Here is a 14,360-nt window from a genome sequence, read left to right as displayed (position 1 = left end):
CAGTCGTCTTGATCTCCCCGTTCTCTGCCCTTCTGCGCGCTCTTGCTGCGTCCTGCCCTCCTTCCGAGTCTCCAAAGAATCAGCTCGTCTCTTGCTTCCTGAATAACCTCATCCGGACCCCCAATCCAAGCGCGATCATCGCAGCTTTCTTTTACCTGATCTCCATCTGGCCTCTTCCTGCCCTAATCCTCCTTCTCTTGGCTCGTTTGCTACAGCGGCCTCGTCTGTCTCCGCTCGTCTATTACTACTACTACCCTTACACGCCTTTGTTGTCTCTTTTGCTACACGTACCAAACAATCAGAATCATGTCTCTAACTACAATCTTCTGGCCAAACGATAGGCTCTCTTTCTCTCGGAACGTTTGTCAAACGCCTGGCATTACTTAAAGAAGCAGCGAACCCCGACCGAAAGGCGAGACGAGCGCTCTGCGCCGGAACCCGACAGCCTTTCACCTAGCCCGACCTTTTCGACTATCGCTATCTCCACAACAGGTACAATGGATTCGTATAGCTCTTACCGGGAACGCTCTCCTGCCGACAGGACTTGGGGTGGCCGAGATGATGCCAAGGTCAAGGAAGAACGAGATACTTTCTACCGCGGCAGGTCTCCAGGTGCGTTTTGTCTTTTCGTCGCCCTTTCGTCTCGTCTTTCGATACTGTGGGACTTCCTCCCGAAAAACAATGCTGTATCGCACAGCTGCGATACATCGTTGATGCCATTGATATCTGTGCTCTGCGTTGCATCGCATACTTACTATCCAATCAGGCCACGATCGAGCCCGTCGCTCCAACCGGTCACGGTCACCGGTGGCCGTTGATCGATATGAGCCAAGGGGCACTCGCACTCGCGATGATTATGCTCCTGGCCGCGATCGCGACAGAGACGACCGCCGCGGCATGCGCTCTCCGCCTGCCAACATCGATAGATATGTTCCGGGACAAGATGCTGGACCTCCTCCGCCCATGACCAACCCGATCCCAGATCCTATGAAGCTGTCTTACCAGGTCGGCTTCTCTTTCTTCGGGGAATGGTGGAGAGCAGAGGAGAAGATCAAGGAGGAGAAGGAGCGAGTGCGAACCGGTGGCCGCCGACGCGAACCTGATCGTCCACGCGGGCCGAAGGAAGCGCAGGAGGAGCGCGAGAAAGAGAAGGCTAAGATCCAGGCAGCGTATGATGCCTACAAGGAGGAATTGCAGGCCAAGATGGCACAGCAATTTGTCAAGCAGCACAAGGACGAGCAGTGGTTCCGCGAGCGATATGTGCCTGAGATCCGGGACGGTTTGAGGCAGCAACTCAACGAGTTCCGACGGGGCGGGTACAGCCAATGGGAGCAGGATCTTGAGGCTGGTACTTTCGACGACTTTACTCTCGAGGGGATTCCCAAGAGCGAGAGCAATGGCGTCGGCGGTCTTGTCGAGAAGGAGGAAGGCGAGGCCACCGCGGCCAATGAGGTTCTCGGTGTTGGCGACCTTGTCCCTGCCGGCAATGCCGACATCCGGGACGAGAATCTTTTCCAGCCTACTCTCCTTATCAAGACCATTGCGCCCAGCGTCAGCCGACAAAACCTCGAAGCGTTCTGCAAGGAGCATCTGGGCGAAGATGAAGGCGGCTTCAAGTGGCTCTCTCTGAGCGATCCCAACCCCAGCAAGCGGTACCACCGAATCGGCTGGATCATGCTCCACCCCGCTGCCGAGGGCGTCTCCGTCGTCGAGCGGACTGATGCCAAAGATGAGGATGGTGACGAGATGATAACCGCACCCGCGCCAGCCTCGACCGCCGAGAAAGCACTTGAAGCTGTCAACGGCAAGACTGTCAAGGACGAGGTGCGTGGCGACTTTGTTTGCCACTTTGGAGTCCACAACCCACCGAGCAACCCCCGCAAGAAGGCACTCTGGGATCTCTTCTCGGCCCCCGAACGCATTGACAAAGATCTGACTCTGGTCCAGAGGCTTGTCAACAAGTTTGAAGCGGACTTTGGCTCGGATTTCAATGCCATTCTCAAGGTTGAGGAGAAGGTTGAGGAGCTTCGAAGCGCCGGTCGCCTGCAACCAGTTGTCTCGGGAGCGTCCTCGTCAAAGAAGTCCAAGAAGGAGCGCGTCCTAGGCATGGACGAGGCCTTGGATGAAGGCGAGGAGATGGAGGCCGAGGAGGACGAAGAGGAAGAGGGCATGGTCGATGACGAAGTAGATGACGAGGATATGCTGGTCAAGAAGAAGCAACTTGATCTCCTGATCGAGTACCTCAGACGAGTCTTCAACTTCTGCTTCTTCTGTGTGTTTGAGAGCGACTCGATCCACGAGCTCACGCGGAAATGCCCTGGTGGGCATCTGCGGCGTCCCAGAAGCACGCTGTCGTCGTCGGCCAAAGAGATCGCGCGAGCAAGCGCTGTTGGCGACCCGTTCCCTAGCAAGAAACGAGGCGAGGCTGCAGATGGCGAGGAAGGCGAGGTGGCGCCGGAAGGAGACCGGAAATTCCGCAACACCTCGACCAAGACGGAGCAGCAACTCCAGCGAGCTTACAACTGGGTCAAGACTTTCGAGGATAAGATTATGCAGATTCTCGAGCCTGATTCAGTCGACCTTCGCAAGCTGGGCGGTAAGCCCGCTGAAGAGGCAATTGGCGCTGACCTTGCCAAATTTGTCAAGCAAGAGGATGAGCACAAGTGGCGCTGCAAAGTCCCGGACTGCACCAAGCTCTTCAAGGAAGAGCACTTCTGGAGGAAGCATGTTGAGAAGCGCCACGGAGAGTGGCTTGATAAGCTCAAGGAAGAGGTCAGTACCCGCCCGCCGTGTCTATCCGCAATATTTGAACATGATGCTAAACGACATGGCAGTTTGAACTCATCAATGCCTATGTGCTGGACCCTGCGCACATCGCGCCCTCCAGGACCGACGCCAATTCAAACGGGCATTTCCCGCCTGCCAACGGTCAAGCGCCGACTGGTACGCCGCGTGGATTTAACCTGCAGAACTACTCGATGAACAGCATGCTTCCCATGCCCGGCTTCCCCATGCCCGGCAACTTCCCGCCCAACCTGTTCAATGCGGCGGCGATGCAGCAAGCCGTTGGATGGCACGGTGCCGGAGATGACCGTGGAGCCGGTCCTATCCGCCGCGGCGGACCCGGTGGGAACCGCTATAACAATCGGTCCGGACCGTACGACCGTCGCCCGAACCCCCGCTACGATGGTGCCGGCGGCATGGGAGGCCGCGGCAGGGGCGGCCCTGGTGGCGGCGGGCGCTGGGGTGACGGCGCTGGAGGTGGCGCCGCGGTTGGGCCCCGTGAGGCCATTCAGGGCCGCACGATCAAGAGCTACGAGGACCTCGACCAGGTGTCGGGTTCTGGAGGCGGTGAGCTGAACTATTAAGCGTTGAAGTCAGATTCAAGCGAGTGAGAAGGATGAAGTGCCTTGTCCTTCTCTGCGTTGGTTTCCTGGCGTATCGAAGACAGAACTCGGTTGGACCTGTTGCTTCTGAGCTCGTCCTTCAGTTGCTGGTGTAACAAGTTTTAGGTAACAAAAAGGAGGGGAGGGAGGAGTCACAGTTTGCATTCAGATCAAAGCGAGACGACGAAGTTTGTACATTAGCTGGTGATCCCAAGGCTAGAAAAGAGGCCTGGAGGAACAGCCCTGAAACAAAAAAAGAAGCATAATCAAAACAGACCAAAATTACATCCATCCATTAACAAGCAATGATAGACTTGTCAACCCTGCCCCCCCTGAAATAATCCTATAATCCAGTGTTTCCTTGGTATGTAAAACCAAGTGGTAAAGATGTATGTATGTGACGAGTGATCAGCAGAGGAAAAGAACTAGCCAAACAGCCTAGTAACGCCTAGTAACGCCTGACCAAATCGTCGTCTCTCAGAAACACATAATTCTTCCTCCTCGAGACCCCTTTCTTGCAGCTCTCAAGTGCCTCCTGGACTTTTAGAGGTAGCCTGGATCACTTCTTCCTCCACAGTCTGCGCAGACCCCCGAAACATGAGCTGGAGTCGGGCTCAGAGTCGGGCTCCGCGGCCTGCTTTTCGGCCTTGTCGCCGCCGACTCCACCGCTGGAGGAGCTGCGGCTCTGTCTCGTACAGTCCGCCGCCGCCCCGAGGTTGTGCAGCTCGACTTGCTCATGAGCGGCGAGGTCGACGGCAGTAGTCGCACTACTGCTAGCGGCGGCGGCACTGCTCGCCGTGTCCTCGTCGCCGCCGCCCACGGCCACGGGGCTGCTGGTCCGTCCCACGTAACAGGAAGGCCGGTTGGGCGCTCTGGCCGGTATGGGCGGTGGCGGAGGCGACGACGACGACGATGATGCTGATGCTGATGCTGATGCTGATGCCGATGATGCCGTCCTCGTCGCTTCCGTCGTGTTCGCACCGCCGCCGCCGCCGCCGCCGCCGCCGCCGTCTCGCTGGGGCATAGCGCCGCTGGCGGCCAGGCTGTCCGACGAGGTCGGGTACATCCTGATGACGTACTGGTCGTAGTGCGCGCGGGTGCGGGAGACGGTGTCGTGCAGGCGCGAGGGCCGCCAGGTCGGCTCGGAGGCGGCGTCGGACCGCTGGGAGGACGACGTCGTCGAGGACGACGTCGTCTTGAGGGTCCAGTTTGGTTCTTCCTCTGGGTCGGACGGGGGTTGCTTCTGCTGCTGCTGTTGTTGTTTGTCTGCGGCAGGAGCGGGAGGAGACGAGGATGAGGTTGATGCTGTTGATGCTGCTGTCGAGGACGAGACTGGAGCGGGGATCTTGGACGACGGGACGGTCAGGGGCTGAGGGGTCGGCGTGCCTTCCTTGTCTGAGGGCCGCCGGGGTACGGGGATGGAGGATGGGCGTCGGCGCAGTGCGGTTGCTGTTGGAGTCTGGTCTTGTGCCGAGGAGGAGGTGGTGGTGGTGGTGGCGGTTGCCCGGGGTGTCTGGTCGTTGCTTGGCGTGCCGCCGCTGCCGCTGTTGCTGTCCTCGTCCTGCTCTGCGAGGATGACCTCGGGGAAGCTGTGGTACGACGACTTGTCGCTGTCCGACCTCTCGAGGACGGACTTTGCGCTGCTCTCCGTAGCGCTGCTGCCGTGCCACGTTGCCCCGGCGCTCGACACCGTGCTGATGCTGCCCAGCCTCGTAGGCGCGTCCGTCTGTTGGGGAGGGGGAGGAGGAGGAGGAGGAGGAGGAGGGCCATCTTGTAGCTTTGAGCGCTTGGTTCTCAGCTTGAACGACGGGTCCCTGGGGCCCCTGACGCGCAGGCGCTTAGCCGGCTCCTGCTCCTGCACCGCCGTGCTAGTCGCCGAGGATATAGTCCGGTGGCAGGACTGACCGCCGCCGCCGCCGCCGCCGCCGCCGTCGTCGTCGTCATCGTTGTAGCCGTAAGCCTCCACGCCCTGCGGCGGCGGCGGCGGTCTCATAAACGCCGGGCCCGCGATGGACAGCCCGTCGTCGTCCTCACCTCCTCCCGCACGCAGCGCCGCCGATGCCGCCACTGCGGGCCCGGGATGGTGATCGCTGGCCAAGAGCGGCCGCCCTTGCCGGAGCGCGGGGTGGATGCCGGACATGCTCGTCTCGGAGGGCTGGAGCCGGCCCTGCGGCCGGGGCTGCGAGAAGCTCTCGCGCGGGGGAGGGCGCCTCACGTCTGGGATCTGGGCCGTGGGCGGTGGCGGTGGCGCTGCGGCTGCAACGGTAGTAGCAGTGCCTAGTGCCGCGGGCACTCGCCTCGGCAGCCTCGAGTCGTAGCCCACGAGCGCCTGCTGTCGCGCGGGACTCGCTGTCGTGGCGACGTAGTGGCTGTCGGGGGCTCGCCTGGCGTCTCCGTAGGGTCCTATCCCCGGGCCGCTCTGGTACCAGCCCCTGCTCGGCGACGCTACGCCCGCTGGGTCCGCCTCCCTGAAGGAGTGGTGCTGCTGCTGCGGTGGTGGTGGTGGCGGCGGCGGCGGCGGCTCAGGCAGATCGCGTCTGCTGTATGAGTTCTGCGACATCCTGGCGGTATTGCTGGTGGTGGTACTGGTGGTTGTGGTGGTCTCGTCGCGCGCGAGTCTCTCCTGGCTGCTCGCCACCTCGACGACGGAGGGGAGTCCCGGCCGGCGCAAGCGCTGCACCGCTGCTCTGCGGTGCTTCCGGGGGCTGCCGGTCGCGAAGCCCGGCCTGGGGGGGTGTCTCTCTGGCGGTGACGGCGACGGCGGCGATGATGACGGGTCCCGGTAGTAGTCCGGCCCTTGCCGCTGGCGGTGGAGGGCGGCTGTCCTGCGGAAGACGAGGTGCGGGTGCTGGGCGAGGAAGTCCTGCGGTGGCAGGTCTGGCGGGCGGCGGAGGGTGTACTCTGCTGCTGGTGGTGCTGCGGGCCTTGATCCGCCGCTGAGGAGGAGGAGGGAGGAGCCGCTGTTGCTCCTGCTCGAGGACTGGCTGTAGTGGCTCGAGTAACCCGAGACGTAGGACGCGCTACGCTCGTGGCGCGGGAGTCTGGAGAGTCTTGAAGATAGAGGAGGAGACGGGAAAGGGTGAGGGTCGAAGGGCACGAGAGGCCGTTCTGAAGAGCAGATCTGGTGCGGAGGCGGGACGGGGGCTGGGGAGACGTCCTGCGGGATGATATCTGAGTATGTGTCAAGGGGAGGCAGTGGAGGGCCGTGATCAAGAGGCGTGAAGCGGCGGAGAGAGTCTGGCGGCCTGCTCATTGTAAACAGAAAGAGGGAGAGAAGGGTGGAGGGGGGCCAATGTCGGGGGCTGGGATGATATGATATGAGTGCCGTTTTTCCTCCAAAAAAAGGACGAGTATCCAATCTCCCCGGGAGCAGTAGCTCTTGTTGACATGAGAGTTGGGGGGTTGTCGAGAGTACAACAACAAAAACAAAAACACTGACAGTAATAGGGCCCGGACAAGAAAAGGGGGGATTGTCCAGCGTCTGGTTGCTTTGGTACACTACTCGCGGGTGCGCAGGACGTCGAACTGGGGAACCAGAAACCGCGATATGTCGATCAAATTTGCTCGAATTACGCGTTTGTGAGCGCGGTGCAAAGGAGGACTGACGATATGTAAAGGCAGGTCGACGATATATGAATGTGTATACAATGTGAGCATAAGAGTGAGGAGGACCTCACTTCACTCTCAGCTTGAGCCCAAATACAAAATCAGTTCAGAAGGTTGACTGCTCCGTTGCGACGCACTGGAAAACTCGCTCGCGTTCAGCAAAGACTATCCAACGTCTGTGTGTTATGGGCTCTGCCACCCCAATGAAGGCTGAGCATCATTTGAGAGGGTTTGCAACTCAGCTGCGTGTTTGCTCGCTCCCCTTGAAACTACACCTGCAGTGGTAAAAGCATCTTGCTTTGACGACACTCACAACGCCCTGTGGAACGAATACTCGCTGAAGACGGACAGAGAGGATGTGTTTTGTAAGGAATAGCAATCAAATTTCTCGTAGGAAAATAATTAAGTGACCAGGTCGAAACTTTCTACCTCGGCGCCGGCACCCTCATCGCGACCACTTTCGCAACTCTCAAACAAAACCTATGATCCACACCCGAATCCAGCGTCCGCCTACCACTGCAACGCTCTAACCGGCGAACTGGACGCTCTGGCTGGCCTGGCCGGCGTTCTTCTTGTCGGTGGCGATGTTGTTGTCGAGCTTCTTCTGCTCCTGGGCAATCTTGGCCGAGTTGTCCTTGCCGCTCTGGGCCTGGTCGATCTGCAGGGCCAGGGTCTCGAGCTTGAGCTTGAGGACCTTGTTCTTGATCTTGCCGTTCTGCAGGGCCTTGCCGGCGGCGGACGTCTTGCCGGCGGCGGAGATGGCCTTGTTGAAGGCGCCGGTCTCGGCGGCCTCGGCGGTCTTGCGGGCGGCCTTGATGATGGCTAGGTCCGACTTGGACACGCCGGCCAGGTTGCTCTCGTTGATCTTGGGCACGGAGCGCTGTCAGCACCCTCTTTCTCCTATGATCAAATAGCTACTTTCGGGGTGCTTACGGGGAACTTGGCCTGGACTTCAGCAAGGGCGTTGCCGGCCACGCCGCCCGAGACCTGGAACTGGGCATAGGGCCGGGTGGTCAGGGCACGCTTCTCCATGTCCATGGGAAGGGCCATGGCCGAGAGGGCCAGGGAGAGGACGGCAGCAAACTTCATTGTCGAGAGTTCGAAGAGATATATCAAGGGTCGTATTGAAAGCTTGTTGGAACGAGTGGGTCTGAGACTGGCCGGCAGACGCAAGAGTGGTAGGTAGGAGAAGTGGTGATGATGATGCACTGCACCGAGAGTAGAAAGACAGCTCAGCTGTAACGAAGGGCAAAGGAACACCAAGAGATGGATCAAATAGCCAAGAGAGAACGTATGCAAGACAAGAGGAATATGTTCTAGGCAGGAGGAGACCGAGAAGATCTTAATAGGTGAATGTCACCTTGCCCAGAGGATCGGATCAAGGGTAGGATCCCGTCAGATCTCTTGGGCATTCTTGGGAATCGAAAGTTGGCCCTTGCGACTCCGCAAGAGAGCCATGACCAACCGGGTCATGGCCTACCTACACGAGCATGTGCAGCGCCTCAAGGGGGGCCGCGTTGTGGCTCTAGCTGTCTCAAGAGCCTCTGCATACTTCGTCTGTATCTGATGTTGACGGTTGCCATCCCGAGTCGAGGCCGACCTACAGGGTCTGGCAGGAGAGCTTGCGATGGGATTGGAGGAACAAATATCTCCTTTCCTGCTCATGACGGGCCTACTTGTAGATGTGCTTGTCACGAAGCCCCTTGGAACATGGATATGGGTTGTGGGTTTTGAGGCTCGCAAGGACCCCTGATGTCGATTATGGAGTAGAGGCTCAGGTTGTACAATCCAAGGACTCAGTGCCGCCCGTAGATCCAAACAGGCTTACCGGGGGGTTGGAGATGAACGGGTTGCGTGGATCTGATGAAGCGGTCTCGCTCAATGGAGCGAAGAGCAAAACGTGGAGGGAAAATACAAGTAGCAGCCAAAGCGGCACCTCTGTTCGTCTCAAGGCTGTTGCAGATGTTGGGGGCGTTGCTTCAGACCCCTGCACCGCTAGACTGGGCTGGGAAGAGCCGCTATGATCGCCAGCAGACCCCCTGTAGCATCTGGCGCCCTAGCTTGGCAGGTTCTCTGAGTCTCGGTTTCAACTAAGTACTAGTCACCAACTCATACTTGTACTCCATTTTACGAAGTAGGCATCTCGAGACGACTGTCATTTGGTGTCAATATTGTAGACAAGGGTTGATGGAGATGGAGGTTTGTACCCTGTTGGTTGCCTTACTCGCATAGCGCGGTGGCCCTTGTCCCTCGTCTTGACTCGCTCCATTTTGGGTGCCCATGCTTATTTCGAAGTGGTGACAGCTAACCAAGCAACCGGAAGAGCCGGTGCAGTCTTCAATTGTGCTTTATCCTGCATATTGATACAATTCCACTCTGAGCGCAGGTGCTGAGTTTCGAGATGGCCTATGTGGCTATGCTTAAAGTCAATTAATGGTGTATTTGGACTCTGTAAAAGCGTTGCACAGTATCTCCAAGCAATGGCCATTTAGTGTATAGAAACGAGGCGATAAGGTTGGCTCTCCCGCAACAACCTTAAAGGTTAAGGAAAGAAAAGAAAAAAAACAGAGAGACATGGGGGGTGACAGGTTCTTGGATAATTCGAGGCTCTTATTAATGATCATTCCGGCGCTCCGGGCAAGATCGGCTCCGCTGCATTGCGGGTCCGCCGCATCTCGGCGACCGCAATCTGTGCCTCGGCGCGCCAAGATGGGGCCTTCTCTCAACGTCGGCCCTCTCTCGGCAATGCTGAGTTGTGCAGTGGCTTGGCAAGTTGTTTTCGAGCAGTCCGAACACCGAGTAACCTGCAGGTATGGCATTAATTGATTTGTATTAGGCGCCCGAGATTTCGTGCTTGGATGGTGACTTGCCGAACCTGCTTATTTCCCCAAGAAGATAAGATAGTTAGATACGTTATCAACCTTTGAATCTGAAAGTTGCGGGAGGAATCAACCCAGGAAAGGCTACAGAGTTAAAGACTCTACCAGGTATGTAGGCATCTACAGGTAGAAGAGCATTCTGGACGTCTAGACCACCTCAAAGCCTCCTCCGGCGCTCACCTTGACTGTTCACCTTGAGCGGCCAGGATTTTCTGGGGTAAGGTAGCAGGCCAGTGGGCCTCCGCACTGCCAAGTAGGCCGCAACCAGCCTAGCGCCAGCGCCTCCAGCTCCGTCGTGTGGATCTGGAGCCGTGCCGAGGCACCTTCCCATTGCGTCCCTGCGTCCCTTCAAGGCCAGCGACGGTTGATTGGGGCCCCATGACCGCCGATGACCCGCCGGAGGCCGAGAGGGAGGAGGGAGCTGGGGTGGGATGCGACTAGACCGTAGACTACATCTTGGGAATCATATCCTCCTCCTCCTCCTCTTATGAACTCGCGATCGCGAGGCTTTAACCCGACAGTGTCTCTGATCAAACCTGTGCAGGTCCAACGCTTGTGGTTGATTTGGCTCAGCTCACAACACCAACTCGCGATTCGTCAATTGTTCACTTACACCGTACTGCCGAGATCGGGGTTCCCTTTTACAAAAGCCAGCAGCTCAAGCGGAAGATATAAGCTGTTTCCCCTTAACATTTAAAGCCATTCTTCCAAAAGAAGGCGCGGAGATCTCCAACCTCGAGCCGTCAACATGCCGTATGGGACCTCCTTCCCAGACGTCGACATCCCCAAGGTCGACCTCTGGAGCTTCCTCTTTGATCGGGGCAGCAAGCCCTTTGCGGATTCAAAAGGTAAGACCAAGTATACCGGGACCGTTTTGGTTCGCCTGCTCCTGTCGGCCGCTAACACCCAAACAGAGCTCTTCACAGACGGCGAGACAGGCCGCACACACACCTACGCCTCCCTGAGGCAGCAGTCCGTCGCCTTTGGCCGCGGCCTGCGCGCCCGCTGGGGCTTCCAGCCCCGCGACGTGCTCGGCTTCTACACGCCCAACAACATCGACGTCCCGCTGCTGACCTGCGGCCTGCTCTGGCTCGGCGCCGTCGCCTCGCCCGCCAACCCGCTCTCCACGCCCAAGGAGCTCGCGCGGCAGCTGCGCGACAGCGGCGCCAAGGGGCTCGTCACGCAGGCCGCGCAGCTGCCCAACGCGCGCAGGGCCGCCGCCGAGGCCGGCATCCCGGCCGACCGCATCATCCTGATCGGCGACGAGCGGCGCGACCCGGAGGGCAAGGCGGTGCACTTCTCGGAGCTGCTGCTGAGCGGCGGGGACGGCGAGGAGGAGGCGCCGCCGGCGAGGGCGGCGGTCGACCCGGAGAAGGACCTCTCGTTCCTGGTGTACAGCTCCGGGACGACGGGGCTGCAGAAGGGCGTGTGCCTGAGCCACTATAACATCGTGGCCAACATCATCCAGATGACCGCCACGGACGGCCAGTACCTGACGCCGTATGGCGGCACGGACGGCAAGGGAGACAAGATGCTGGGCGTCACTCCCTTTTTCCATATCTATGTACGTCCTACTGTGATCCCCAATCCCCCTCTCTTGGCCAATATGACCTGCGATTCTAACAATATGTTTCTCCTCCCATTTCCAGGGCCTGAGCTGCTGCCTCTTCACCGGCATCTACCTGGGCTGGCAGCTCGTCGTCATGGCGCGCTTCGACATCGAGCGCGCCTGCCAGCTCGTCGAGAAGTACCGCCTGACCTACGCCTACATCCCGCCGCCCGTCGTCCTCGCCTTCGCCAAGCACCCGGCCGTCGACAAGTACGACCTGACCTCGCTGCGCGTGCTGCACTCGGGCGCCGCCCCGCTGACGGCCGAGCTGACCGAGGCGCTGTGGCAGCGCCTGCGCATCCCCGTCAAGCAGGGCTACGGCCTGTCCGAGACGTCGCCCGTGACCAACGTCCAGCTGCCCGACGAGTGGGCCAAGTTCATGGGCTCCGTGGGCAAGCTCGTGCCCAACATGCAGGCCAAGATCGTCGACCTCGAGGGCAACGAGGTGCCCGAGGGCCAGGAGGGCGAGTTCTGGGTCAAGGGCCCCAACGTGTTCCTGGGCTACCTGAACCAGCCCGACAAGACGCGCGACACCTTCTCGCCCGACGGCTGGTTCAAGACGGGCGACATCTTCCGCCGGGACAAGCACGGCAATTACTACTGCGTCGACCGGCTCAAGGAGCTTATCAAGTATAGTGAGTGCCTCTGCTTCTCTCTCTCTCTCTCTCTCTCTCTCTCTCTCTCTTTCTCTATACCCAGCACAGTTGTGTCTTTCCCACCATTTCTTTCTACCGTGTCGTTCACAATGCTTACCACCACCGACCGAAAAAAAAACAGAGGGCTTCCAAGTCGCGCCCGCCGAGCTCGAGGGCCTCCTGCTCGGCCACCCGGACGTCGCCGACGTCGGCGTCATCGGCGTCCAGGACCCGGAGCAGGCCACCGAGGTGCCGCGCGCCTACGTCGTGCTGTCCCCGGCGGCCGCGGGCAAGGCGGCCGCGGCCTCCGCCGCTGCCGCCGCCCTCGACGCCAAGGCCAAGGAGATCGCCGAGTGGGCGGCGGGCCACACGGCGCCGCACAAGAAGCTGCGCGGCGGCGTCGTCTTCGTCAAGGAGGTGCCCAAGTCGCCGAGCGGCAAGATCCTGAGGAGGGAGCTGCGGGACCTGGCCAAGAAGGAGGAGAGGAAGACGGCCGGGGCTAGGCTGTGAGTTGAGAGGAGGTGGCTTTTAGAGAGGAGAGAGGAAAGAGCGGGTAGAAAAATGTCCGGGATTTGTCTTTTAGAGTCGAAGAAAGCGATTCTTATACACTTTTTGGTTCTTATTTGATACAGACCCTATAGGCATATATGTATGATACAGCTCTGGATAAAAACAAATTTCCCGAGTCAAGAGCAGTCTATCTGATGTTCGTTAGTATGTGATAGTGACATGATGGCCACCCCAATCTATATAGTCCAATGTTTGGCTTCTTCCCCTCACCATCATTTTATACGCTCCTACCCCTTCAATCGTACACACACAAACACGTTTTCGTCCCAGCCCCATCTACGCCAACCTCTCCGTCTCCTCCATCAGTGCCTGCACACTAAACCTCTCGTCCCCCCGGCCGAACCACTCGAGCAGCTTCCTCCTCTCCTCGGCCCGGACGGCGCCCTCCTGCCCTTGGCCGTCCCACCCGCCGTAGAAGCGCTGCAGGCACATGACGAGCCACCGCGCGTCCTCGACCCGCGCGCCCCGGCCCTCCACGACCTGGCCCTGCATCAGCACGAGCCCCCTGTCGGCCGCGAGGTCGAGGTGGTGCGTGACGCTCGTGTGCGCCTGCGCGAACTCGCCGCGGGCCTTGTACTCGGCCAGCTGCGTGAAGAGCACGGTCGAGGTGCGCGTGGGCGCGTCAAAGGTCCACTGCAGGAAGTGGATCTCGGCGCCCTGGTCCGGGTGCGGCACGGGCAGCACGAACTGCGGGTGGGCGCGGGCGGCGGCCTCCATGGCCGCGTAGGTGTGGGCGGGGACCACGGCGCAGAGGGAGCGCTCGCTGGCGGCGTGGCGCAGGCGCCAGAGGGCCGTGAGGTCCTCTACGGGCAGATTGCGGACCTTTTCGACGTCGAGGAAGGAGTCGAGGGGCGGGATGTTGGACTTGCCGGTCGACGACGACGACTTCTTCGGCGTCTCTGAGGGGGTGGACGACGACGGCGGCGGCGGGACAGCTTGTGGTGGTGATGGTGCTTGCTGTGCCTGCGTCTGCGCGGCGGCGCCCGGCTCGGCGGCGAAGGAGGCCGCGTCCCGGGCGCGCTGCTCCCGGATGCGGTCGGCGTAGGCGCTCTTGAGCTCGTCGATGCCGGCGTGGCCCTCCTCGCGCGCCTTGCGGTCCAGCTTGTCGCGGTACTTCTCCAGTATGCTCGGCCGGCGCTGCGTCGTGGCCAGGAACCGGACGTCGTGAACCTGGGCCCAGCGGCGCTGGTGCGAGAGGCGCGGGGCGCGGGGCAGGGTGCCGCAGGCGGCGAGGTGCCGGAGGGCCGGGAGGCGGGTGGCCGAGACCGCCATCGTGGGTGTGTGTCTGTGTGGGATTCGTCGAGAAGACAGGATGAAAAGAGAAAGGAAAGGTCGCCGGCTAGCCTCCCCCGTACAGTATGCGGGACGATGGGAGAGTGTTTCGTGTGGAGATTGAAGCTCTGAACTGGAGATCTCGAAGCTCGATACAAAAAGTTGACGTCGATGAGCGCATCACGTGACACATCGACAAGGGGCCTGTCAAAAAGCAGCAATCATTGCGATCCCATGAATTAGAACAAGCACTAGACAGTGGCGAGAAGCTGTCATCCGAAGATCTGGTCCATTGTGAACTGGCCCGGATGGTCGTTGGTGCAAACCTTGCTGCTGGGTGGATGGGAATGTATGGTAGTGGAAGCTCACGGACCCTATAGGTACCTTATGCTGGACCCCAGAT

The 14,360-nt window shown here is 59.9% G+C and overlaps 5 protein-coding genes across 5 annotated transcripts; 2 read left to right on the top strand and 3 right to left on the bottom strand.

Annotated features, from left to right (window-relative positions):
* Positions 1–497: 497 nt before the first annotated feature.
* E0L32_003600 (uncharacterized protein) lies at positions 498–3,368 on the top strand (the record flags this gene model as incomplete). The annotated part of the gene is made up of 3 exons (XM_031137919.1): positions 498–612; positions 767–2,772; positions 2,835–3,368. 3 exons carry the CDS (start codon positions 498–500, stop codon positions 3,366–3,368), a joined length of 2,655 nt encoding a protein of 884 aa, XP_030998370.1.
* Positions 3,369–3,945: 577 nt separating this feature from the next.
* E0L32_003599 (uncharacterized protein) lies at positions 3,946–6,639 on the bottom strand (the record flags this gene model as incomplete). The annotated part of the gene is made up of 1 exon (XM_031137917.1): positions 3,946–6,639. The coding sequence occupies one exon, from the start codon at positions 6,637–6,639 to the stop codon at positions 3,946–3,948; it is 2,694 nt and encodes an 897-aa protein (XP_030998369.1).
* Positions 6,640–7,518: 879 nt separating this feature from the next.
* On the bottom strand, positions 7,519–8,081 carry E0L32_003598 (uncharacterized protein; the record flags this gene model as incomplete). The annotated part of the gene is made up of 2 exons (XM_031137916.1): positions 7,519–7,872; positions 7,926–8,081. The coding sequence occupies 2 exons, from the start codon at positions 8,079–8,081 to the stop codon at positions 7,519–7,521; spliced, it is 510 nt and encodes a 169-aa protein (XP_030998368.1).
* Positions 8,082–10,619: 2,538 nt separating this feature from the next.
* Positions 10,620–12,625, top strand: E0L32_003597 (uncharacterized protein; the record flags this gene model as incomplete). The annotated part of the gene is made up of 3 exons (XM_031137915.1): positions 10,620–11,435; positions 11,521–12,115; positions 12,258–12,625. The coding sequence occupies 3 exons, from the start codon at positions 10,620–10,622 to the stop codon at positions 12,623–12,625; spliced, it is 1,779 nt and encodes a 592-aa protein (XP_030998367.1).
* A 336-nt stretch (positions 12,626–12,961) lies between these two features.
* E0L32_003596 (uncharacterized protein) lies at positions 12,962–13,957 on the bottom strand (the record flags this gene model as incomplete). The annotated part of the gene is made up of 1 exon (XM_031137914.1): positions 12,962–13,957. The coding sequence occupies one exon, from the start codon at positions 13,955–13,957 to the stop codon at positions 12,962–12,964; it is 996 nt and encodes a 331-aa protein (XP_030998366.1).
* Between the last annotated feature and the right edge of the window lie 403 nt (positions 13,958–14,360).

The sequence above is a fragment of the Thyridium curvatum genome (assembly GCF_004353045.1).
Source record: "Thyridium curvatum strain D216 chromosome Unknown NODE_16_length_530760_cov_82.129700, whole genome shotgun sequence".
Lineage (NCBI taxonomy): Eukaryota > Fungi > Ascomycota > Sordariomycetes > Thyridiales > Thyridiaceae > Thyridium > Thyridium curvatum.
The sequence above is the reverse complement of the archived record's forward strand: the minus strand, read 5'-3'. Positions and strand labels throughout refer to the sequence as shown.